General features: G+C 38.8%; 1 protein-coding gene across 1 annotated transcript; it reads left to right on the forward strand.

The window, feature by feature from the left end:
* Nucleotides 1-395: 395 nt before the first annotated feature.
* Nucleotides 396-23,022, forward strand: LOC126331660 (40S ribosomal protein SA). The gene is made up of 7 exons (XM_049996510.1): nt 396-503; nt 697-860; nt 975-1,180; nt 3,641-3,799; nt 13,434-13,562; nt 20,855-21,079; nt 22,886-23,022. Exons 2-7 carry the CDS (start codon nt 728-730, stop codon nt 22,967-22,969), a joined length of 936 nt encoding a protein of 311 aa, XP_049852467.1. The 5' UTR covers nt 396-503; nt 697-727; the 3' UTR covers nt 22,970-23,022.
* The last annotated feature ends 1,542 nt before the right edge of the window (nt 23,023-24,564 follow it).

Genomic DNA, 24,564 nt, shown 5'->3' on the forward strand with positions numbered 1-24,564 from the left:
TGTAAAAAAGTACTGAAATCACTTAAGAGTGGTGCGTCAACAGATGGTATTTATAAACCCAGCCTTGCTTGGTTTGAAGCTGTAGACAGGATCTTAAAACATGTAGTCGAGACAAGAGAGACGAGAAACACTTTGGTAAGTAATATTTTACTTTTATTATGTTTCCAAAACGTCGTATTTAGTAATATGTACAGCCGTTAATCAGCTGGGACAGGTGACGCCATTTTGCAAACTGCGCAATTACGAAGAATTTATGGCGTCCTGTGTGAACGGTAGCTTACAGCGCCACTCCAGAATGACTTGACTTGTGGCGATACTTTCGTTGCATGTGTGAACCCGGCTTTACATGTGGAAACTCGGCTTCACTTGTCAGAGAGTTTCATTGTGTAGAACAAGCCCTATGTGTGATATATCCTCGTGTATATTCTTTGACCAAAATCCTTCTTGTTTTCATATCCGCTTCCTTTTCACATGGAGGTGTCTCCCAGGTGGCATTGATTCACGTAAGAGTGAGATTTATTAAAGTTTCTTGTTGCAGCAATATCATTTCTGAAATATTTTAATAAATATTAAGTATTGAAATATTTAATTGTAACACAATATTATATTTCGTAACAACAGAATCTTAATTGACGTGTAAGTTGCTACTCACGTGTGTGTACTGTTTTCACATTTACGTTAAAGTTTTTTACGCAGGTTTAATCGTTGCTCTTATTAAAACGTGAAGATGTCGGGAGGTTTAGAAGTTTTGAGCTTAAAAGAAGACGATGTCACGAAAATGTTGGCCGCTTTTACACATATTGGTACCGAGAACGTGGATTATCAGATGGAGCAGTATGTGTATAAGCGGCGAAGTGATGGTAAGTAAATTGTTCTAAAATGTTTCATTGCAATTTGAAGATGTTTGTTGCGAGTAATAGTTTTGGTGTCGTATATTTTTCTATTGATTAAAGGTAGTATTTGTTTGCAAACAGGTGTGCACATTATCAATCTGAGGAAAACGTGGGAAAAGTTACTTCTGGCTGCTCGTGCTATTGTTGCAATTGAGCATCCGTCCGAAGTTTTTGTAATTTCATCTCGTAATTACGGTCAGCGTGCGGTTTTGAAGTTTGCAGCGCACACTGGTGCAACACCTATTGCTGGTCGTTTCACCCCAGGAGCCTTCACCAACCAAATTCAGGTGTCTTTTTCGTGATCTCTGTGGAATATTATGGCTTTCATAACTGTATGATACACAGTCTCATGAGTCGATACACATTTTGTTATGTGGCACTTAACATTTTCCGTGTACGATTTGTTAATGCTATTGTTCTTTGATATAGTTTCAGAACAGTGAATGTTGTCAACTTTGTTATGCATGTGATACACCAAAATTGTCAGTGTACCACTTTTTTTGGGGGGGGGGGGGGATGTCAAGCAAGCCAACTTAGAGCAAGAGAGGAAGTATGACATTTTGATTTCCACTGTGTGTACTTCTAAAAATTCATAAATCTTTGTGAGCATGACCAGGAAGGATTCACGATTCACACTTTTAACAGTGGAAGTAGAAAACAACAAAATAACATATTTTTTTTACTTTTGAAAGTTTCATTTTTTTCCACATACTTTTGGCTGCATTTGTTGCTATGGGTACACTTTTCTTCATAAGTAAGAGCTTCTTAGATGAATTTTGCACAGCATACAAATCATACTTACCAGGTGTATGAAATTCTACAATTATAATTAATTTATGAAAAAATGAGTGAGCTGTTAATTTTAAACTTCATTTGGAAATAACTCATTTTATAGATAATTATCTCAATTTTTACCACAGTTTTTAATAGATATGGAAAATTTCAGTTTCGTATTAAGGAGTTTGTGTTTAATAAGCATACCAATTTTTAAAGTAATAGGATATTTATTTTGGTTGTTACATGTACTTAAGTACAGAAATTTGTTTTGTGGAAAGTGGCTGTTAAACTTCCTGCTTGTACTTGTCATACTATTAGAACGGTCCAACACCAGTAGCAGTTCCTTTTTCATTTTCTAAATCAGTTTTCTTCCTTTTCACATTCCTATGATGCATTCTTCTTGATGTTATCACCTCCAAAACTGATTTTATCTGCTTTCACTACACGCTCTCTCTATTGTGTACAAAGCTTTGATGCAGTTCACTCTGGGCTTAATTCCCATCTTCTTTAAATCCCTGAATATAGATTTGGTGGCTTTCATTACAGCAGTTGGTGGAGAATTCATGGGATATTCACCGCCAGCAATTGACCTTTGGTAGCCACACTATAATTCACTTCCTTTTGGGCACAAGTTGTGGGTAGGGTTATTGTCTGTAGACATTTTGTGGAAGTACACGGCCCCAACTGCTTGCTTCATATTTTTCAAACCCTCTGTTTCTCTTCTTATTGCCAAGCCATAATATGCCCATAGCTTGTTAATTTCTGCATCTATCAGTTGCCCAGTCCATTTTATTCCCTTGCCGTCAGATTATTTATTTACTTCGTGATAAATCTTGTCTCGGCGTGCTAAGTCTAGCACCAAGTCCTTTCTTTACATGCCCCACACATTCTAACTTCTGCAAAAGTCTCAGCTTGATATGGAGCATATTTTATCTGGAACCTCATATTACATTCATGGTCTGGAATCCCTTTCGCCCAAGTATGACAAAATATGTTAAACACTTCATCTAGTACTTTGCCGGTGCCAACAGATGTGTACTACCACCATTTGATGAAGTGTCCTCTTTTTTGCCAGGTACTAAACATTGTCCAATATTAACTGTGATAGCATTTTAACATCAACAATACTATTACACGAACCTTCAGATTCACGGTCTCCATTTTCATCGGTACAAAAACAAGTTTCCTTCTTGAAGCACTTGGTGGTGGTTAGTTTGCGGCATTGTGAGGTTGCTGTCTTCAGCCACTGGTCTAACATTTGTTGTAGCACCCTTTGCTGTGTATCCGTTGTGCTAGTGACATTGTTTAAAATTGAAGCAACAAATTCTAGGCATCTTGTGCAGTAAAATTACACAAATGAACACACAACAACAGTCAAATGAAAATCGTTCCGAAATTCACACCACTGCATTGCAAGCCTTTCAAATCATAGAAAAACCCAAATCTGCGATCAAAACAATGCACATCGATACGAGCAGAGAAGGTATTGATATGAACAGTCCTTTGTTTAGCGTATGACAATCTCTGGTGCAAATATAAACATTTGAATTCTACAGATCGAAGTACACTTACATATGATAGCAAAATGCTGTGCAGAGGGGTGTGGTGCTGCATCTCGGTACACTTAAGACCAAATAATGTGCCTTATAATCTCTCAAGTATATGTTTTGTACATCAAACTCTGCAGGAAGATATGCACTACTAAGTAGGTATATTTTTGATTCAATGCTTTTCCAGTTTGTCTTGAATGTTATAACACTGTTTAGTAAAGGCAGTGTTTGTCCCTCTTAGTTTAAACCAACCACAGTGATTTTGGATAGTTGTTAATCCAGTGTCTGTAGTGCATGCATTCACATGTGGAATATGAACTACATGCTAATTATAGTATTAGAAACAATCTTTTCATCTCTTGTTGAACACTGTTTTAATCACGATGTACCAAATTGGAAGTATGATCTTTTTTCTTTCAGGCTGCCTTCCGTGAACCCCGTCTTCTGATTGTAACAGATCCTGCAGTTGACCATCAGCCCATAACAGAGGCATCTTATGTCAATATTCCTGTTATAGCCCTGTGTAATACTGATTCCCCATTACGTTTTGTGGATATTGCAATACCATGTAACAACAAGGTGAGTTCTTTGGAATAATTTGTTAGATTAGGTTAGGTTATCAGTAGTTATTGAGTAGCTTCACATGAAAAGGCAGTACCTCCCAGATTGTCAGGAGGTGACATTCCCATTGGGAGAGTACCGTTGCTGGTACAAGTTTGTAAATTTTATGCTTTACATACATGTTTGATCGTGAATATTATAATCCATTCATTATATGAATAAACCTGATGTAAACACACACAAACACGGTGGTTGGTCAGAAGCCGCAGCGCACGTACACTGGTGTTTTAACGCTTTTAGAAGTAGGTCCTGCTTATATATTAGATATCTTATTACTAAGTTACTTTAAATCAAACTTTAAAATGTTCAAATGTATTAATAGCAATCAACATTTTTCTTAATCACGCTTTAGGTACGTAGTTTTTATTTAAAAAAAATCGTGTAGTCGCAGCCTCTGCAGCATTATGCTGATTGTCGCACTGAGTGTGCAGTATGAAAATGGCTGAGGCTGCTTTCTGTTATGTAGTGAAATACCCATGTGAAACACGATTAAAGCGCCGAGAAATAGGCAGTTCTTAATTGGTTCGTTTGGGCAGTTACCAGACAATAGGCTGTACTGCGCATGCGCAGCTACGATGACGTAGGCAGCCCGTGCTTGGTGCTTGCTCTGTTCATACGCTTTTCGTCGTATTTCTGGTGGGCATCACGTGGCCATGTGTAGCCGTGCCGCCCGTGCGGTATGTTGTTGAGAGGACATCAGAGTTGTACTTAGAGCGATTGTTTTATCATATCCCACACACATAAAGGATGCAAATAAGGAAGCAGTTCTTGGCTTTTAAGTCATTTCAAAATTAGACTCCATAGCTCAAAGTACCATAAAATTTTGCTAAGAGGTGACTTTGACAGATTTTTTTTTAAATTTGTACTCTGCAATATTGTTATGTATCATTTTCAACACTTACATCTACACGGCACTGCAAAAAGCTACTAGGATGGAATACAAATTACTAGCAGCAAAAAGACAGTTTCTTGTGTAGCTTACACCGGAATAAAGGACAATAAATTTCATGAGTATTTCAAAATGTGAAAAAAATTAACATGGTTGTCTGTGAAGCAAAGAAACTGTACAACGGACAGTTTATATTCTACTCTATGAATAAATATGAAGCCATGTGGGGAGTTAAAACGATAAAACTGGTATGCAATCAGTCTAAAATTTAGCATAGAATGGCATTCTATAAATTTAAGACGTAAACACAAATTGTGAAATAACTTCAGCCCAGAGGAAGTACTAGACAAGTGCCTTGTGACCGAAAAACACTTTCACAGAAGGCAGATCTATAACATTCTGGTACAGCTGTCATATTTGAAACAAAATATTTAGTTCAAAACTACTGACCAAATTTCGTACATGTATAGCATTAAGAGAACTTAGTGTCATACAAGGAACAGGACATTAGAGACTACTCAAACAGCATTGGAATTTCATAAACCATACTAAAATGCTTCATTCTGCACTGATTGCACATTTCTATGTCCAGATGGACTCTGAAGTACCTGATATTCAGCATTTCATGTGGTTCTCGTGATACCAACTTTTTGGAAGTCCAGTACTGTATTCTCATGTTTGGTTCTTGATTATGGTATAACGTCATTCGTCCCAGAAAATGAAAATTTGCACTTTAAATTGAACAAGTTTGAAAGTAGCCAATAGCGCAGAATGAAACACTTCGTTTCAAATAAACTAACTGCATCAGTGGAAAAAAATAACTGAAGCAAATTTCTCTATAAAACAGACAGAAATAGCTTCATTAAGACATTAATTGGTGATTGCTAATAACCTGGAAATAATATAAAATCAGAAAATTGAAACTACTAACTTATTTTGGTCGTTCATGGTTAAGAGAATGTATATTAATTCACTTGATGGCTCCTGGCCACAGAAATCTGTTTTGTTTTCATTTGACGTGGGAGCTGTAAACGAAGACATGGGTCACGTGGGGTAGGAACCCCCCCATAACTTAGCTTGCTTTGCGCATGTGCAAATCTGGCAGCTTGGGCGCACCAGGAAAATTTTTCCGGGTAGCTTCTGGCTACTTGCTGCTACTGCTCATACACCAAACAGCCATGCTCCAAGTAGCCAGAAGCGGGAGGAAGGCGCTGCTTATACGCGAATTCAGCTCTGCGCATGTGCACAAGTCCGCTGGCAACTACTCATACGAACCTAATATTTTTTTCATAAATTTACGAAGATAACCGGCTTTGAAATTTTCCCAGTGTTGTAGACACTGCAATTAATAAAACAATCAAAACAATGTGCAGTGCAGTCGATAGCATAACTGAAATCTGCACTGCATGGTAATGGAACATGACTTTCAGAGCAACAGAAAAGATGAGAATTGCAGCATGTGGTATAGATGCAATGGGGATGTGGAAAATTAGGAACTGGTAAGATAAGTAATAAATAGATTAAAAAAGGGAAAAAATGTGAATAAAATGTGGTTATTCATTCATTGGTTCAAATCTCCCGAGTAACATTTTTTTTCCTAAGCTTCCAGCTCCATATATACTGCAACTAACGCACAGTTTTTTCATATGTTACTGCTGAGTGCTGGTGGGATATAGAATGGCTCGTCATAAAACGAGAGAGAATGCTGCGCAGGGTTGGCTTTGTGGATTCTGTAGTTGATAGGCTTGTTATCAGTGTAGCAGGTGGCTGTAAGCAATACCTTCAGTGGCTTCCTTTAATACTCTTAAATTACACACAGCTTACACAGAAAAATTACCATGTGGTTAAGGAATTTTCATCATTCTTGTTTTCAATTACAATAGTACGAGTTGCGGTTTTCCCACTGTACCATTGCAATATGAATGCAACAGAACGACGGAAAGGGGTTTGTAAAGAAAATAAGACATTTAAACGTAACATGAATGGATAGATGAGAAGATCTACTCGCCAAGTAGTGGCGCGCGTTCTCAGAAACTGGTGTTGGGGGAAGAATCAAGATGGTGTGTGTGGTGAAACAGGCACCAAGGTTATGACAATGATGTACAGCATGCTCTGCTATAGGATATTGTGTGTTGTCTGTATACACCCTGTGCTGACCCCGTCCCAGCTGTGTTACGTTCAATCTCCAACAATGTCTTTCCTTCTCATCCCATCCAGTAAGTCTCCCCTGATCCGGGTGACTTTTCTGGACTGTACCCCTTTCTCTAAACCTCTCTAGCCCTTCCCCTTCACTCTTCTTCCTACCCCTTCACCCCTCTTGTACCTGAGGAAGAAGCCACTGGCTCCGAAAGCTTGTAGAAGTTAAATTTTGTGTGTGGGGGAGGGGGCGGCCCTTCTGCCACTTGAGTAGATTTTAACATCGGTTTATATTGTCAATAATTGATTATTTTCATTGTTAGAAGACGTCTAAACAGCCTCACTTAACTGGAACTGTACACAAGGGTTTGTCACACATCACTGCCCAATGCTGAGATACAAAATTGCACATCATAAAATCAGATAATTTGGTTGCATGGTTGGTTTTGTGGATTCTGTTGTTTGATCTACTCATCAGTATGAGATGACAGTTCCATTACTGAAATGTGTTTCTTGGATTTGGATACGGAAGGAATTGAGAGAATACAAGACTGGCTGTAAGCAATACTTTCAGTAGAGTCAGTATTTAAATAGACAATGAAATTCCTTTTGTGTCACACACACCTGCAGAACAGTTACCCAGCTTAAGTTAGGTATTCATCACTCTTGTTCTTAATTACTATACTATGTTAGCCACAAATGAGAGCGTGTTATGATTTCCATATGGCCCCCTGAGAAGCTTGCGATATTGCCAGAGTTTTGCTGCATACTATATTATTCTGTTTAGAAATTAAATCACGTTTGAAGCTGTGTTGTTTCTTCGTCTTTTTTTTTTACGTCTGAGTTGCAGTTTCTCATGTCGCTGCAGAGTAGTTGGACCAATTGGGTAGCTAGTGTTGTCAAAGTTACACACAGTAAATATGTTGTTCCATAGTATTGCCCAGTTTATGTACATGTGACACTCTGCATAGTGTTAGGTTGTGCTCCATATGAAATGAAATCGAGTGAGATTCCAGCAAACTTGGATGAATATATGGTAAATGCTTACATCAGGATTGTTCTTATGATGATCGCAGTATAGGTACAGAAACTTGGTTGAAACCTGAAGTTGATAGTAGTGAATCTTTGGGGACATCTGAAGGGTACAACAAAACAATAGGGGTACAGGAAACATGGGAGAGAGATTTGTTGCAGTAGGCAAACTCAGATCCACAGGTAATACTTGAAGCTACATGTTACAGTTTTAGTGGATGTGAGAAGATATCCTGTAAATTCCTTCTCTGAAAACTACTTACGGCACATTGCAGGATAACCTGTACTTAATGCCATGTACTGTAGAATGGGGTGGTGGTGACAACAATTATAGGGAAAGTTTTTGCAAACCAATCTTTGATCGCTTTCATTGGCAGAGGAATAATTTGATAATATTAACCGAAACAAACTTTGTGATATATGTACAGACCAGAGATAGTTGACTGTGTGATGAAGTATGTCAGGAGAGGTATCACAGTGAATTTAAGTAACTGATATAATTAGACTTGCTGTCTTCAGAAAATGTACCCCATGCTTCAGTGTCTCTGGATACTAGGAAAGGATTCTTAGTCATATGTGGAGTGTGTTCATGTGGGACAGGCTTGGACAAGGAGAAAGGTGGGTGATACTGCACATTCTTCGAGCTACAGTATAGAAAAGAATTTTGAAGGTACAGTGGGCTTAGTCTAAAACAAAAAACTGAGAAGAGACAAGGACCTTAATCAAAATAATCACTTACAGAAATAACATTGTTAGCCATTTCGTCATTCAGTAGCCTTATTGGGGATGACTGTGGGAAAAGGCAGAGGGTAAAATGAAGAGATGGAAGAGGTCAACGCTTACAGAAAATGTGAGAACAGCCACACACTAGCTAAGAGAAAGGAGAAACCAAGTGTACCACCATCCTATGGGGTAAGCAGCAGCAGCCACTGGCACCACTGATAATTTTTTATTTTTGTGTACTATTATTGCCACTTCTGTGTAGTGCAATTGGATGTCTTAGGTTGTTTATGAAATTGTTCACTGATATATAACAAAATCCCAATTATAGCATTTTTTCCCTCTTTCAAATGAAATGTGCAGTATCTAAGCACAGCTAGAATATTAACTTCCTTCACGTTTTTGAGTGTAAGACTATTGTTCTCTAGCAGCCACAAATGACTTAAGTCTGGAGATCAGTTAGTCTCATTCTTGGCATCTAATGGGTCGTCAAAGTATTTTTATGTACACAATAAATGTTTTCTGCTTTCAGAAGTTACTGAATTGTATTTTACCTTGCTTATTAGAGGTAATATATGCAGGAGTGCTAAAACTGCTTGCACGGGAACAGCTTAAAATTTTATTGAATCCACCTACTTGGACTTAGATTCCCCCCCCCCCCCCCCAAAGAATGTTATGTAGGATAAATTCAGAACAGTGAGAACCTACAAGAATATCACTACCCATCAAACTGTCTGGTGCATCATAGTCCACTCTGTGAGCTAATTTAAACTTCACCTGTTAAGAGATGTGAATGTTGAAAGATTAGACAAGTTATCTATCAGTTTACATGCAGCTACCAGATGGTTGGAGAAATCTACCGACAGGGTAGGTAAAGTACTATGATCTGTATGTTAAGCTGTTGAACCAGTAGCTGGCTTTGGAAGAACTGCTGTCAACATGAGTAACTTTGGCTTAGATACCTTGGTGCACCAAAGCAACTCGTAGTACTTAATAAAGGCAAGCCTTTCAATCCTGATTGTGAACGAGCTAGGTTCCTTTCAGAGTATGCTGTTAGAATAGCTGTATATTTAGCAATCATATACAACTGCTAACCCAACAAAAGATTGATACCTAATGACGGAAAAGTTGTGTAGGTCACACCAGTATTCAAGAAAATAAATGTGAGTAATCAGGTGAATTACAGATGTACCACTTTTATTTATTTATTTATTTATTTATCCATCCGTAGACAATCAGGATTGTATGGATGTTGTCAACATGAGTATATACAATAGGTACACAAATTTATAATTGTCACAATCGGAATTCATGAATATTATAACAAGATGCATTTTTAAACCACTTAATGACACAGTTGCTAATTTTTACATATTTCTATGCATTCACATCATCTCAAGTAATCATTGACAGTATAAAAGCACTTTTCCGAGAGATATTTTTTTTTGCGATTTCCTCAGGTTATCTATTTTGCTTATGTCTTTGATCCCCTGTGGAAGTTTATTGTATAATTTAATTCCATTATATAACATGCTATTTTGAGTTTTTGATTTGTTTTTCCTATAGAGGTGTAAGTGTTGTCTGTGTCTGGTGTCATGTGCATGTATGGAACTGTTTATCGGGAACTGGTCAATGTGTCTTTTTATGTATATTACTGTCTGCAAAATGTATTCACACGGAACTGTCAATATACCCAAAGATTTAAATAACTCTGTGCAATGGGATCTACTGCTACTTTTTGTTATGATTCGTACGGCCCGTTTTTGCAACTTAAATATTGTTTGTCTGTTCTGCTCTGTTGATCCCCAGAAGGTTATGCCATAACTAATTATAGAGTGGACATACGCAAAATATGCAGTTCTAGTACACCGGCTACTACACACTGAATTTATAATCCTAAGTGCATAGCATGCTGAAGCTATTCGCTTTCCAAGTACCGCAGTGTGCTTGGTCCAATTTAGTTGAGAGTTGACATGCATGCCTAAAAATTTTGTTGATGGTACACATTCTATGTGCTCGTCATTAACTTTTAGCTTGCTACTGTTCGGTTTTCTGTTTAAGTGGAGGCTAATACTGTTGGTTTTTTTTTACATTTAGGGTTAATTTATTAGTCTCTAACCATTGGCATACATGCTTAAGTGTTTCCTCAGCTTTTTCATTGAGTGCACTTGGCGACTCAGCTTTGATTAGGATGTTACTGTCATCAGCAAACAGTACTGATTCACCATGTTTGACACTTTGTGGAAAATCGTTTATGTATATTAAAAAGAGGATTGGGCCCAGCACACTTCCTTGGGGGACTCCTATGTTGATGTATTCTGGGTTTGAAAGGTGTGATTGGAGTTGGTTTGAGTGATCTCCACCTGTTGGACCCTGTTTTGCAGGTATGAATGAAACCACATGTTTGTTACTCCTCTTACTCCTAGTGCATTTAGTTTGTTTAGCAAAATTGTGTGGTCTACTGTGTCAAATGCTTTGGTCAAATCAAGGAAGATCCCTGTTATGTGGTCTCCTTTGTCTAGTGCTTCAAGGATAACATTTGAGAAGTGAGCTACAGCTGAATTTGTGCTTTTGCCAGCCCGGAAACCAAATTGCTCTTTACTCAGAAGATTGAACTTTGAACTTTGTTAAGTACCCCATGAGCCTGTTTTTCATTATGGTCTCTCTGACTTTTGGAAAGGATGACAGTAATGAGATTGGTCTGTAGTTTTCTATGATTTCTGGGTCACCTTTCTTATATATAGGTAGGATTTTTGCATGCTTTAGTATTTCTGGGAAGCAACCCATGGAGAAGGATTCATTGATGTGCACTAATGGGTCTTTGATGTTGTCTATGCAGTCCTTCAGTAAGCACACAGGTATTTCATCTATGCCTGCTGAATTTTTACATTTTAGGTTGCTCACAACATTGGATACTTCTTCTGCTGTGGTTGGTCGTAGCATCATTGTGTGTGCTATTTTGTTCAGAGTTTGTGATTGCTTTGTTTTGTTGAACTTCTGTTGCAGTCTGGTAGCTATGTTACTGAAATATTGATTGGCAAAGTTTGCTAGTTTTTTGGGATCATTTATTTTGGTATCATTGTGCTGAAACTGTATGTTTACTGGCTTTAATTTTTTCCTATTAGTTTCTTGTTTGGTGATTTTCCGTGCTGCTTTGATTTTATTACTGGCTTTTTCTATAAATTTGTCATTTTGGTACCTTTTAGCCACTAACAATACTTTTCTATAGATCTTTCTGTATCTATGATAATAGTTATGAAATGCTGAATCATTACGGTAGTTTTTCATTGAGCTGAGGTGCTTGAGTGTTTCAGCAGATTTCCTTATCCCATTGGTTACCCAGCTGTTGTTGTTGCATGATTTAGTGATTCTTAGAACTTTAGGGAACACTTCTTCAAACCTGAATTTAAATACTGACAGAAACTTTGAAAACTTCCCATTTATAGTAGGTTCTCTGTACACTTCGTCCCATGTTTCACTGTTAAGTAGTGCAGCAAATAGAGCTCTTTTTGACTTAGAGAAAGCATGTGAGCTTTTGACCAAAGAAGCTTTCTTCTAATGTAGAAAACACACACATTCATGCAAGCACAGTTTGCACAGATGTGACCACTGTTGGTGTGAAAAGTGGTAGTTTGATCCCAAATGATGAACATCCACTGAGGCCTGACCAGTGGCCAGAGATTGGTCATGTGCTGTTAGGCCTTTTGGCTCACATGTACAACTTTCGGTGTTTCTGTCTGCAAATCAACATCTGTATGTGATATGTAGCAATCTATCATTTTCATAATATTGTTGCAAGTCTGAAGGCACAGAGTTCAACTTAGTACTTAGGGATAAGTTATGGAAATGGAAATAGTCCCATGCTTCTTGACAGTGTGTAGGGGAACGATGTGGGAGACTCCCACTGCTGTACGAGGCAATGTTCTAATGGAGGTCGTTTGCCGTTGCCTTCCTCCGACCATAATGGGTGATGGAGGATGATGATGAAGACAACACCGTCATCTAGGGACAGGTAAAAATCCCTAACGCCGCTGGGAATTGAACCTGGGATCCCATGCTCAGGAAGCAGGAATGCTACCACGAGCTGCAGACAGGGATAAGCTATGAAAAACTTAAATTGGAACAGTGACATACTTAATATGGGTAAGGCAAGCTAAGCCAAAGACTGCTTCTTATTGACAGAACTCTTTTAGAAGATGTTAACAAATCCACAAAAGAGACTGCTTGTGTTTGTCTGTGCTGTGGTAGAGTGTTGATATGTGGTACTGAGTACTTTCCAGATAGGGCTGGTGGAGACATTGAAGAAATTCAAAGAAGAGTAACCCATATTAGTGCAAACTAGGGGGAGAATGCCACGGATGTGATGCACGAGTAGTGGGTGGCAGTCATTAAAACGAATGCATTTTTTGTTGCAGTGGGGTCTTTAATGAAATTTCAGTCTCCAATGTTCTCTTCTGAATGTGAAAGTAATTTGTTAATGCTCACCTACATTAGGAGAGATGATGATCATAATAAAAAATGGAGTTCACATTGATAGATGTTAAGTGTTTGTTTTTCCCATGCATTGTTTGTGAGTGGAATGGTGGCTTAAGTTGTATGAAAGTGGCTTAATGGCCCCTCTGCCAGGCACTTGAATTGTGGATCGTAGAGTTGTCATGTAGATGTAGAAGTTAGGTGTGATTATGTAGCCTTACTATAATAGAGGAAGACATGGAATCAGTTCTCTTGCAGTATTCAGTTTTCAAATGACTTCAGTGGAAATATAAACTTGATTAGAGTAATTTATTCTTGTTACCTTTTGTCTTTTGTTGACAGAGCACACATTCCATTGGGCTGATGTGGTGGCTGCTTGCAAGGGAGGTTCTGAGATTCCGTGGTTCCATACCTCGCGACGGGAAATGGGATGTTGTTGTTGACTTGTTCTTCTGGAGGGACCCAGAGGAGGTATGTATTCTTGAGTGTGTAGAGATATGTTGGAAAAAAGATCTACCCAACTTTAGAGGAAAAACAAAAGTGCCTTGATGTAAAATACTAGATAAGAAAAATAAACAGAAGTATGACTTGTTAGTATTTATTATAAGTGATACTGGGATCTAGTTCATTTATAATTACTGAGTTTGTCATTCCACTGTTTTTGAAATAAACTTCGGTCACAGTAGTGGATATTGCAATTGGCTGTGCTGGACCATTTTAGACATACAAAAATATGCACTTAGCACCTTCCCTTTTCATAATATTATCACCATATAGCAGAGGTGCCAAGTTGCAGATAGGCACAATAAAAAAGACTGTCACAAATACAGCTTTCGACTAGTGAAGCCTTCATCAAAATTAGACAACATACACTCGTGCAACTCAACACATACGACTGTAGCCTTGGGCAGCTGAGGCCACACTGCGAGCAGCAGCACTAGGGTGTGTTGAAAAGTGGCGACTGCATGGAGGTGAGAAGGTTGGGATGAGGTGGCAGTGACGTGCTGTTGGGGAGCATGCAGGAATGAGGAGGTGGAAAAAGGGTAGGGAAGCTATGTGCAGTCAGGAGGTTGATTGAGGGGAGCAGACAGGTAGGGAGGGGGGATGAGGATAGTGGAAAAGGAGAGAAGCAAGAAAGGTTAGGTGCAATGGTGGAAAGAGGGCTTTGTAGGGCTGGAATGGGAACGAGAAGGGGCGGATGGGAGAGGACAATGACTAACAAAGGTTGAGGTCGGGAAGGTTACGGGAACGTAGGACACACTGCAGGGAAAGTCGCACCTGAGCAATTCAGAAAAGCTGGTGTTAGCGGGAATGATTCATATGGCACAGGCCGAGAAGCAGTCATTGAAATGAAGGATGTCGTGTTTGGCAGTGTGTCCAGCAACAGGGTGGTCCACTTGTTTCTTGGCCACAGTTTGTCAGTGCCCATTTATGCGGACAGCCAGCTTGTTGGTTGTCATGTCCTTATAGAATGCAGTACAGTTGTTGCAGTATAGGTTGTAGATCACATCACTGGTTTCACAGGTAGCCCTGCCTTTGATGGTATAGATGATGATTGTGACTGGACTGAAGTAGGTTGTGTTGGGAGGATTTGTGGGACAGGTCTTGAATCTGGGTCTATTACAGGGGTATGAGCCATGAGGTAAGGGGTTGGGTGCAGGGCTTGTGTAGGGGTGGACGAGTATATTTTGTAGGTTGAATTGTTGGTGGTATACCACTGTGGGAGGGGTGGGAAGGATAGTGGACAGGACATTTCTCATTTCAGGGCATGATGAGTGTTAGTCTAAACCTTGGTGAAGAATGTAATTCAGTTGCTCCAGTCCTAGGTGGTACTGAGTTACGAGGATGTAGCCGGATGGTGGGGGTTTGTGAGGTGGTGGGAGGCTGGATAGATAAGGTGTGGGATATTTGTCTTTGTACAAGGTTGGGAGGATAATTACAGTTCATGATGGCTTCAGTGAGACCCTTGATATATTTTGAGGGGGACTGGTCGTCACTGCAGATGTGACGATCACATGTGGCTAGGCTGTAAAGAATGGACTTCTTCTTATGGAATGGGTGGCTTCTGTCGAAGTGGAGGTATTGCTGGTGTTTAGTAGGTTTGATATGGACAGAGGTTCTGGTGTAGCCATCTTAAAGGTGGTCAGCATCTTTAAGTAAGGTGAGTTGAGTAGGACCAGGTGAAGCAAATGGGCGAGTAGTTGTTGAGGTTCTGGAGGTATGTGGATGGGTTGTCCTCACCTTTGATCTGGATAGCAAAGATGTCATCAGTGAATCTGAACTAGGTGAGGGGCTTAAGATTCTGGATGTTCAGGAAGTATTTCTCTAGATGGCCCATGAATAAGTTGACATAGTGTGATGCCTTGCAGGTGCCCATAGCTGTACCCCGAATTTGTTTCTAGGTTATAACTCCGAAGGAGAAGTAATTGTGGTTGAGGATATAGTTGATCATGGCAAATAGGAAGGAGGTTGTTGGTTTGGAATCTGTTGGGCATTGGGAAAGGTAGTGTTAAATAGTGGTAAGGCCATGGACATCAGAGATGTTAGTGTAAACGGAGATAACATCAATAGTGATGAGCTGTACATGGTGTGGTAAAGGGACAGGTGAGGGGATTATGGAGGTAATGGTTGGCATCTTTTATATAGGATGTTAGATTCCCAGGTAATACGCTGAAGGTGTTGGTCTGTGAGAGCAGAGATTGACTCGCTGGGGGCAAAATAACCAGTCACAATGTGGCATCCTGGGTGGTTGGGTTTATGGACTTCAGGAAGCATGTAGAAGGTAGGAGTGCAGGGAGTGGTAGGGTTGAGCAGAGAGATGGACTCTGGGGAGAGATTCTGGGATGGGCCTAAGGATTTTAGTAGTGACTGGAGAGCCTGCTGGATTCTGGAATGGGGTCACTGTGGCAAGGTTTTTACGTAAGGTGTATCTGCCAGCTAATTCCTGCAGTTCAAAACAGTGGTGTTGGAGCCTTAATCTGCTGGTAGGGTTATAAGGTCGAAGTTTTTAGGTGGTGGGTTGCATTTCTTTCTGTAGATGTAAGGTTAGTTTGCATGTTGAGGGATTTGGGGAAGGTGCTGAGGCAAGGTTCGAGGTTAAGAAATTCTGGAAAGTTAATAGGGAGTGATTTAGGGGACAGTGGGGGTGGATCACGGTTTGATGGAGGAATGAGCTGAGTTAGGCATGGTTCAACATTGGTCTTTGGTTGGGTGGTGAAAAAAATGTTTCCACCCTAGGGACCAGGGGAAGGAGAGAAGGTCTAACAAGTCCTGCTTGATTGAATTTGGGAAAGGTTCAAAATATGCACTTGTTAGAACATCCTCCCCTCTTCCTGTCTTAATGCACGCTTTTGTAGTTTTAAAAAAATATTTCTTAGCCTACACTTCACAGGATACAGTATGTTAAAGTGGCTGTATGAAAGCAATTAGATTATTTTGTGCAGAATGTTTTGTATGTGTAACATATGCCAATATTTCGTAAGATCCAAAATGTTAGTTGCACATTTGTTCAATTCAGTTTGGATCTGACAGTATTATTTGAAGTGAAGTGTTAGGCCAAGGTGCTTTTTCTTATTGAAATATTCTGTCCTCATCAAGTAAGAAACAATGTTAGGGAAACATAATGTCCAAGAATGAATTTGTAACTAGTTTCTGCATGTTCACATAAAGGAAGAACAAAAAGGTTTTCCCAGACCAGGCTTTTGTGTCCAGTCTGTGCACTTGTTCTTCAAAATATGAGATGCAGATATTTATCAGGCCTATGAAGCAAGACATCTCTCTTGAGAAGGCAGCAGCAATCCAATTTCAATAACATCAAGCAAATTTGTTTATGGTCATACTTTCCGTAAGCAAGAGTGTAATGCATTCATGTTCATCCAAAGTTTTCACCATAGTTTTGGTCATCGTTCTTACCCCATGGGGATGTTTATTGCTGACGTCAGTGTCGCTGAAACTTCCATGTTTCCTCTGGCAGTAATTGACAGTCATGGCATTGGTACACAGGATACATTACCACTCACAAGCAAGGGATTTGCTAAGTTACTTTAAAAATTTTCTTCGGTCCAAGAGCCGGCGGTGATACTTGGTTAGTGAAACTTCTGTACGTTACTTTATTCAGGGTGTATACGCCTCAGGACACCCAGGAATTTTTCGTTGTTTCAGTTTAAAGTTAAATTTTTGTAATTCTAACTGGTAAGAACAGATTCTCTACTCTAGACCACTATTGCAGCAGTAATACATAAACAAGAAAATAACACCAAAATGAAACTTAAGTTGCAAAGAAAATGCACCATTTACGATGACAAAACACAGTGCACAATCAAGTACCTGTGTCAAAGGCTTTAGGACAAAGACTATTATATACTTCATAACTATAAACTGCTCTTGATGAGTGTGATGTCACTACTATGTGCATATTTGAAGGACTCCTCACACGAGCGAAGCATTACAGCAATCTGTTGCATGGGTGACTGACCACTTCATTGTGTGTGTGTGTGGGGGGGGGGGGGGGGGGGGCAAATCACAATGATTGGTTGCTGGTCATGTGGAAATCCCAGGCAATCTGACAGATCGTGTTCAATTTGTGCATTCAGTATGGCTGCCTGGCTGGTTACAAGAGTTGTTTGACAATTGACAGTGGCTAGTTTATTAAGAGTGCTTCTGCAGTTTCGTTTTGCTTTGCCCATGCTGAGTAAGAAGTTTGTAGTATTTTAAGATTTCTAGGGACCACAAGCTTCTCAGAGAAGTGGAAGCTGAAGTTACCATTTATATTTAAAAAAAATGCAGAATACACCCTCTGATTTTGCAGTGATTAGCATTTTGAAGCTTGATCTATAGAAGTAGAATTAATAGGAAGTTCATAATTGTGATACAATGCCCCCCCCCCCATTATCATTTTGGGTTATTTATGAGATAAATATAACTTAAAAGTTTTTAATTTCTGAACAGAATGACATATGTACCTATGGTAATGTTAAGAGGACATTTGAATTTAAACCTTCAGGGCAAATCTATCATACAGCTACACTCAAAGCCCTTGACATTTCATATAAACTAACTTTCCTTCATATAGTTTATAACAAACGCTGCTGTTAACATCTCTGACACACAGAATAAATTGTGTAAGTACTTGGAGTTAAATTCTAAGACCAATGAATGAAATGGAATTGAGTTCCAGCTTGAATAGAAATTAGTACAAAATAACACAATGCTTTAAGTAAATGACAAATATATTTCATAGAAATTGATGGAAGATGCTGATTGTGTGTCTTCCATAATACATAAGCATTCAAACACTACTGTGTTGAAAGTTTGAGTAATAAAGTGAAGTGATGTGGTTCTTTTCACGTAGTATTCATTGACCATTTTGTTCATGGTTCGAAGCCCCTCACCCCCCCCCCCCCCCTCTTGGTGGTGATATACTGCAGAATTATGTTTGTAGCTTTCAGTGTCACCTCCTACATTTGTCGTAATGCATGGTTCTAAGCAAGATCGGAGCACGATTATTCGTTGTGACATAGGACATAATGTAAGATCATTATGAAAAACTAAGATGGGTGACATTACTTTCTTTATGGGGTTAGGCAACAAAGCGTTAAGTATTTAGTCCTTATTGTTCCATATAGTCAAATTTCTTGTGTAAAATTAAAGTGCTTGTGGCAGAGAGAAATTCAATGGTGATACTGTAACCAGCTAGTTGGATCCAGCACTACACTTTTTCCTTGATTTTTCTGTAGGAAAATCTTTTTTTTCCTGTATACCCTAGTAAGTTCAAAGCATAATTTGATTTTGCATCAATCAAAATCCCATACTTTCACTTAGCCGGCTTTTTCATTTAAACAACAAACGGCCAGTGTCTCCAGAAGGAAGCAAGTTGTTAGTATACTAAGAGATGTTAATGAGAATTGTAGTTAGACCTACAGTTATTGGCAATGTACAGTCATCTCTGATAGGGTGGTGGTGGTGGTCATAACACACCAAATATATAAAAAAAAAAAAATGTAACTAAAAATGGAATATCTTGGTCTAGAAATCCACCAAAACCTTTAGTTTCTTGTAGTATCATCAAATCTGATGAATGTAGGTAACTGCTGGAATAGTTAGAGACATCGAAGCAGGAAAATCTCTCTTGTACATAGGATCTGCGGTTAACAATAATTCTACAGGCTCCCGTGTTTAGCTTTCAGAGCACACGAGTACTCGTCATCTACATATGTTGTCAATTTTGGTTTCTGATTTTCTGGGTATGTAGCATCCCACTCCTCACAATATGACTGTGCTTTATCTACATAAATACTCTGCAAACTACCATGAGGTATGTGGCAGAGGTACATCTCACAAGGATTTTTAAAATACTGTCATGAAAGAACAACTTGAAAGCATCACTTACTGATCCGGTTCCACTAGATCTACTGTAAATCCTGGAAGCACTTAAAAGAACATTGTAAACAGTTAGATGCATAGCTTTTGGTGGCTTTCTAGACCAAGACATTTCATTTTTAGTTACATAATTCTTTTATATTTGGGGTGTTGGTATAATCATTATAATCTTCATCAACACTGTTTTCTATTTCATGTGCTATTTTTTTCTCTTGCCCCTAACACAGTCTCATTTTCTGCTGATTCTGATCCATTGTCACTATTTCCTCAATGTCACCATTTTCAACATGGAAATTACTCCACTAAGGTATTCTGGGTTGTTTAAATCCTGTCACAGTACCTGTCATTTTCTGTAAGTAACACACAGTGCTTGTAACCTGTTAAATCAGGTCCAGATAATACAATAAATGAAGTGAGACAAAACAATGACTATTCATGCTCCAAACAATGAGCATACTGAAATCTTTATTAGTTGCATCATTATTGCCAGTGTAACGAAGGGAAATCATATCTTGAAAAAGAAATTTTTGTAAACTCTGTAGAATGTGGTCAACAGAGACCCCATTCAATAAAAATATTGTTTTCATTTTATTTGCTTAGTTACATAACCACACGAGAGACACGAGGTATCTGACAGTAAAGAGTGTCATTAAGTATATCTTCTGATTAAAATGTCAAAATAAGACAGAAAAAATGTACCTTTGTGCTCTTGACTGACCCTGCTAGGTAACCTGAAGGTGAAATCAACAACTGATGTATATCTGAAGTGTTAATAACATTGGATGTTGTGTCAGTAGCCCATAGTTATCCTGATGTATCACAAGAGTGAACAAATTACTTCATGCTGTCTGATAAAAACCTCTGATAACCTTCTTTCCCTGCACCTCCATAATTATGCCAAGAAAGTTTGTGTTTGCTACTGTGACATTTGGGCGGCGGGGTTTGCAGCTTCTGTTGCTTATACAGGTAATGAATTCTCTCCATCCTGTCCAGTGCATGCCTTAACATGTCCATATGAAATTTTGAGGTGAATTTGCAGTCACATAATTTCTGTGGTATATATCATCTTCATTGTGATATTGCAATGTTTTCAGTAAAGTATGCACTGCAGGCTTATAACTACTTGATATATAATGTCAGCACAACTTCGATAGATTCCTTTGTCAGTATGCCTGTAGTACAGTGAGTTCACATGTTCTTGCTAATAGCACATTGGTATCCTCTGGGGAACTAATAAGCAGTTAAAATAGATCCGTGCACTGACAAGTTTTTGCCATTATTAAAAAATGCTATCCCTTAAAGCTTTGTTTTTTAGTGTAATTATCTGATTTGATATTAGGTTTTCCAGTAAAAACAAGGCTCTAAGTTCATCTTAACAATTTCAGGCTGAGAAAGAGGAGGTAATTAAGGAAATAGTGGTCCCTGCGAAGCCAGAGATTCCAGACTTCACTGCTGCTGCCACTGCAGATAGTTGGGCTCAGGAACCAGTTGCTCCAGAAGCAGCTGCTGCAGCTGCCACTACCTGGAGTGAAGATGTTCCTGTGGCACCAGCTGTTCCGGGTGCTGCAGCACCAGCTGCATTTCCTGCCAGTGAAGATTGGGCATCACAGGTAAAATTCCTCATACCTGGCAATACAGTGTGAAGATTTTTCATAGTAGTTGTTGGTACAAATAAAGTACTGATAAGTAACTACAAGGCACTGCACACTGAAAATATATGTTAATGTATTCTTAGACTGAACACACAATTTTCTACACAAAAAAGAAATTAAGTTAATTTTATCCATAGTGGCTGTTGAAACTGAGTAAGAAAAATGTAAAGGAAGTATTAGGCTCTTTTCCTTGATGTCAATAAAATTATTGTGAGATTATCAACTGAAAACAGTATGTATGTATGTATGTATGTATATAGCATTGGTATGTTGATAGACAAAAACGCAAAAACACACACACACACACACACACACACACACACACACACACACAGCTGTGTGTGTGTTTGTTTGTTTGTTTGTTTGTGTGTCTATCAACATGCCAACACTTTCGTTTGGTAAGTTACATCTTTGTTTTTAGATATATTTTTCCTACATTGAATGTTTCCCTCATCTCATGACCACAGGTGCAGATTCAGGATACTGAACATTCATTTGCACTAGTGAAGCCAAGTTTGAAATCTTTTTGCATTAAAGTCTTTTAACTTGTTCTTTCAGCAATTTGTAAAGAATTAGATGAGTGTACGTAATTGAATGGCAATATTCCAGGCAGTTTTTTGGAGATAATCAAAATATCTGTAGACAAGAGCAGTATGGGTGAGAGACTCTGTTAATGACTGATTTCTGCTATGAAGCAAGTTCACCACATTACAGAGAAGCAGCCCTTTATGATTGCAGACCTTAACCTTAATTTCCTGCAATTGTGAACAATTATGGAAATTGAAACAGATTTGAAATACTGATAAATGAATGAGTGTTTTGCACACACAGTTCAGCAGCCAACGTATTTCATTGAGGAATTAAGTTCAATTGTTTTTAATCAAGCCTCCTATATGCTGTTTATTTTAGCCCAAATTATTTCAATGTTTAACGATTGAAATTCCTGGATGGAAGAATATTAAAATGAAAGGCAACTACTCACCTGTAGCTGACTGAGATGGATGACTATTAGAGAAAGAGCTAGAGCTTGAAAGCTAGTGTAAATATTGTTTTCTATTGCTTGCACCTTACCTTTGTGTTATGTATGTCCACATTTTATATGTGCCTGACAATTTTTGTCTTATGTGTTTTCATAGTTGCAAAAATTGCAGACACCTGTAATGCCCAAGCTGCATTTAGGGATGGGATTTGTGAGAAAACTTTGTACTGTTGCCTAAGCATCTATATGCACAGGCTAATTTTTAAACACACCGAGAGCTCTGACTTCTGAAAGTGTTTCTGACATTTAATTTAGCAATGCAAATACGGCTTTGATGCTTGAGAAAATCTAGATGTGTCTTTGCTCCCCCTTAGGAGTAGCCCCAGACAACAGTTGAAGTACTTGAGTTGATCTCCCACCCTGACAAATGCACCTGAATGCATTGAGAAGTAGCTGATTGCTGTGTGTGTTCCAGCAAAAGTTTTCATTCCACTTTTGGCCATAGGAAAATTACATTCTGAATAATCATAAGCAACAGGACCTGTAAATATTTCAGCTTGCAAAACCTGTGACTTCAATTATTAAATAAGCACAGTGGAATGTCCAGTAAAAAGATCGTTGTCTAGATTTATCTGTTTTATTTTTGGTACAGGTTTAATTTGCATTTTAGTTGAATTTATGTGATGGTCTTGAAATTTGGGAATAGGTTTTTTCTATTTTTCAGTGGCCGAAGGAAATAAAATTTTTGATTTTCCAAAATCACTGTGAGATGCATATCTTTCCAGGTTCCTGAAGACTGGGCACCGCAGGCAGCGGCAGCCCCTACTGCTGGAGCTGCTGAGTGGGGAGGCTCTACTAATTGGGCATAATTTCTCTATGGAATGTTCACACAATTGTAATAAAGGTGGAAAACTTTGATACAGTTTTGAGTTTCATATCTTATTTCCGACCTATCACTGAAACTGAAGGGTGGAATTGCACCCCTGTCCATTTCTCTTCCCTTTCATTTATTCACTTCACCTAGTCACCCACCACTAAGTCCTGCAACAGTGGTGTGTGTGTGTGTGTGTGTGTGTGTGTGTGTGTGTGTGTGTGTGTTAGAGAGAATCCACCTTTAAGAAGAGAATGTTTTAGACAGTTGTGTCCTGGATTGAAAAAAATTATGTTCGGAGGTTATAGTCCGTGAGACGAGTGATTGGTACTGACAGTTCCGATGGGCAGACGGCACTGTTGCCGAACGTGGCTCACAGCACGCGGCGCCCTGTCTGCTACACGCATTCTCTAGCAGCAGAAATAAAAGCAAGACAAAATACAAGTCGTATTGGTACGCGTGAATTTATTTAAAGTTTATACTTGAAATATATTAACTCGAAAACTGATAAGAGCTATTTAGTACAAGTATCTAAGCTGCTGAAACATAATAAAGTTATTTGTTAAACTTCACAACTGAAATGAAAAGCATTTTCTTAAGTTGTTGACCATTAGCAGTTTTGGTTTCCATTGTTAAGTATTAGCATTATTAATTTGTTCTACTACAAGCTACAGAATAATTGGTCAGTTTATTAAGAGTTATAATCTGAAGAAAGTACTCACAATATGATGATCTGGTTGTAGATCGATAGCACGCTCCCTCCTTACATTCCTGAATGTGTTGTAGGTTACTGTAATGGAAAAACACCACTCACATCACTGTCAGAATCTGATTTGACATTGTCTTCCTCAGCACTACTCGAACTAACACTGCTCTCTCCCAGATGTATAATTAAATTTTCGATGCATTCTTCCACAACCCCTTCGGTTTTGGCCGCCTCTCTGATGGCACTTGCAGTGCTGTTTACAATTTTAGCCCACGTCTCGCATGTCACTTTATTGATATCTGCTAGGAGAGTTTCCACTTCAGAGATCGTGAATTTTTTATTGTTTGCAGCAATGTAATTTTGTATCTGCACCCACACTCCTTTAATTGCATTGAAGTTACAGTGGTATGGAGGAAGCCGAACGATTTCATGCCCGTGCCTTTTAGCAATCTCGTCAATTACATATGTTGGAAATTGGGGTTTCTTTTGTGCCACAATTTCGAGCAGTTACGCCTTCCTTAAATCTTCTCTGAAATCTACTTTTCGCCGTTTCAACCACTGAATGATAGTCTTTTTTTGTTGCCAAGGTTGGTGCCTTATTGTGAACAACAGAATGATAAGGCGCATTGTCTATAACAATCACTGATGGACTTGTCAGATTCGTCATATGCGATGTCTCGAACTATTCTTGAAATACTACACTGTTCATTTTTTCATGGTAATCTCCCGTCTTTTTTGACCGAAACATTTTCAAGCAGTTTGGCACAAAACCTTTCGATGTTCCTGCATGTAAGACAATAATAAGCCCTTCTTTGCCAATAGGCACTTCCATTGTCCCCTCGGGCGTTCCATCATTCCAGCCTCTTCGTAAAGAATGGCTCGCATTG

Source organism: Schistocerca gregaria, chromosome 2, assembly GCF_023897955.1.
Source record: "Schistocerca gregaria isolate iqSchGreg1 chromosome 2, iqSchGreg1.2, whole genome shotgun sequence".
NCBI classification, from domain to species: Eukaryota; Metazoa; Arthropoda; class Insecta; order Orthoptera; family Acrididae; genus Schistocerca; species Schistocerca gregaria.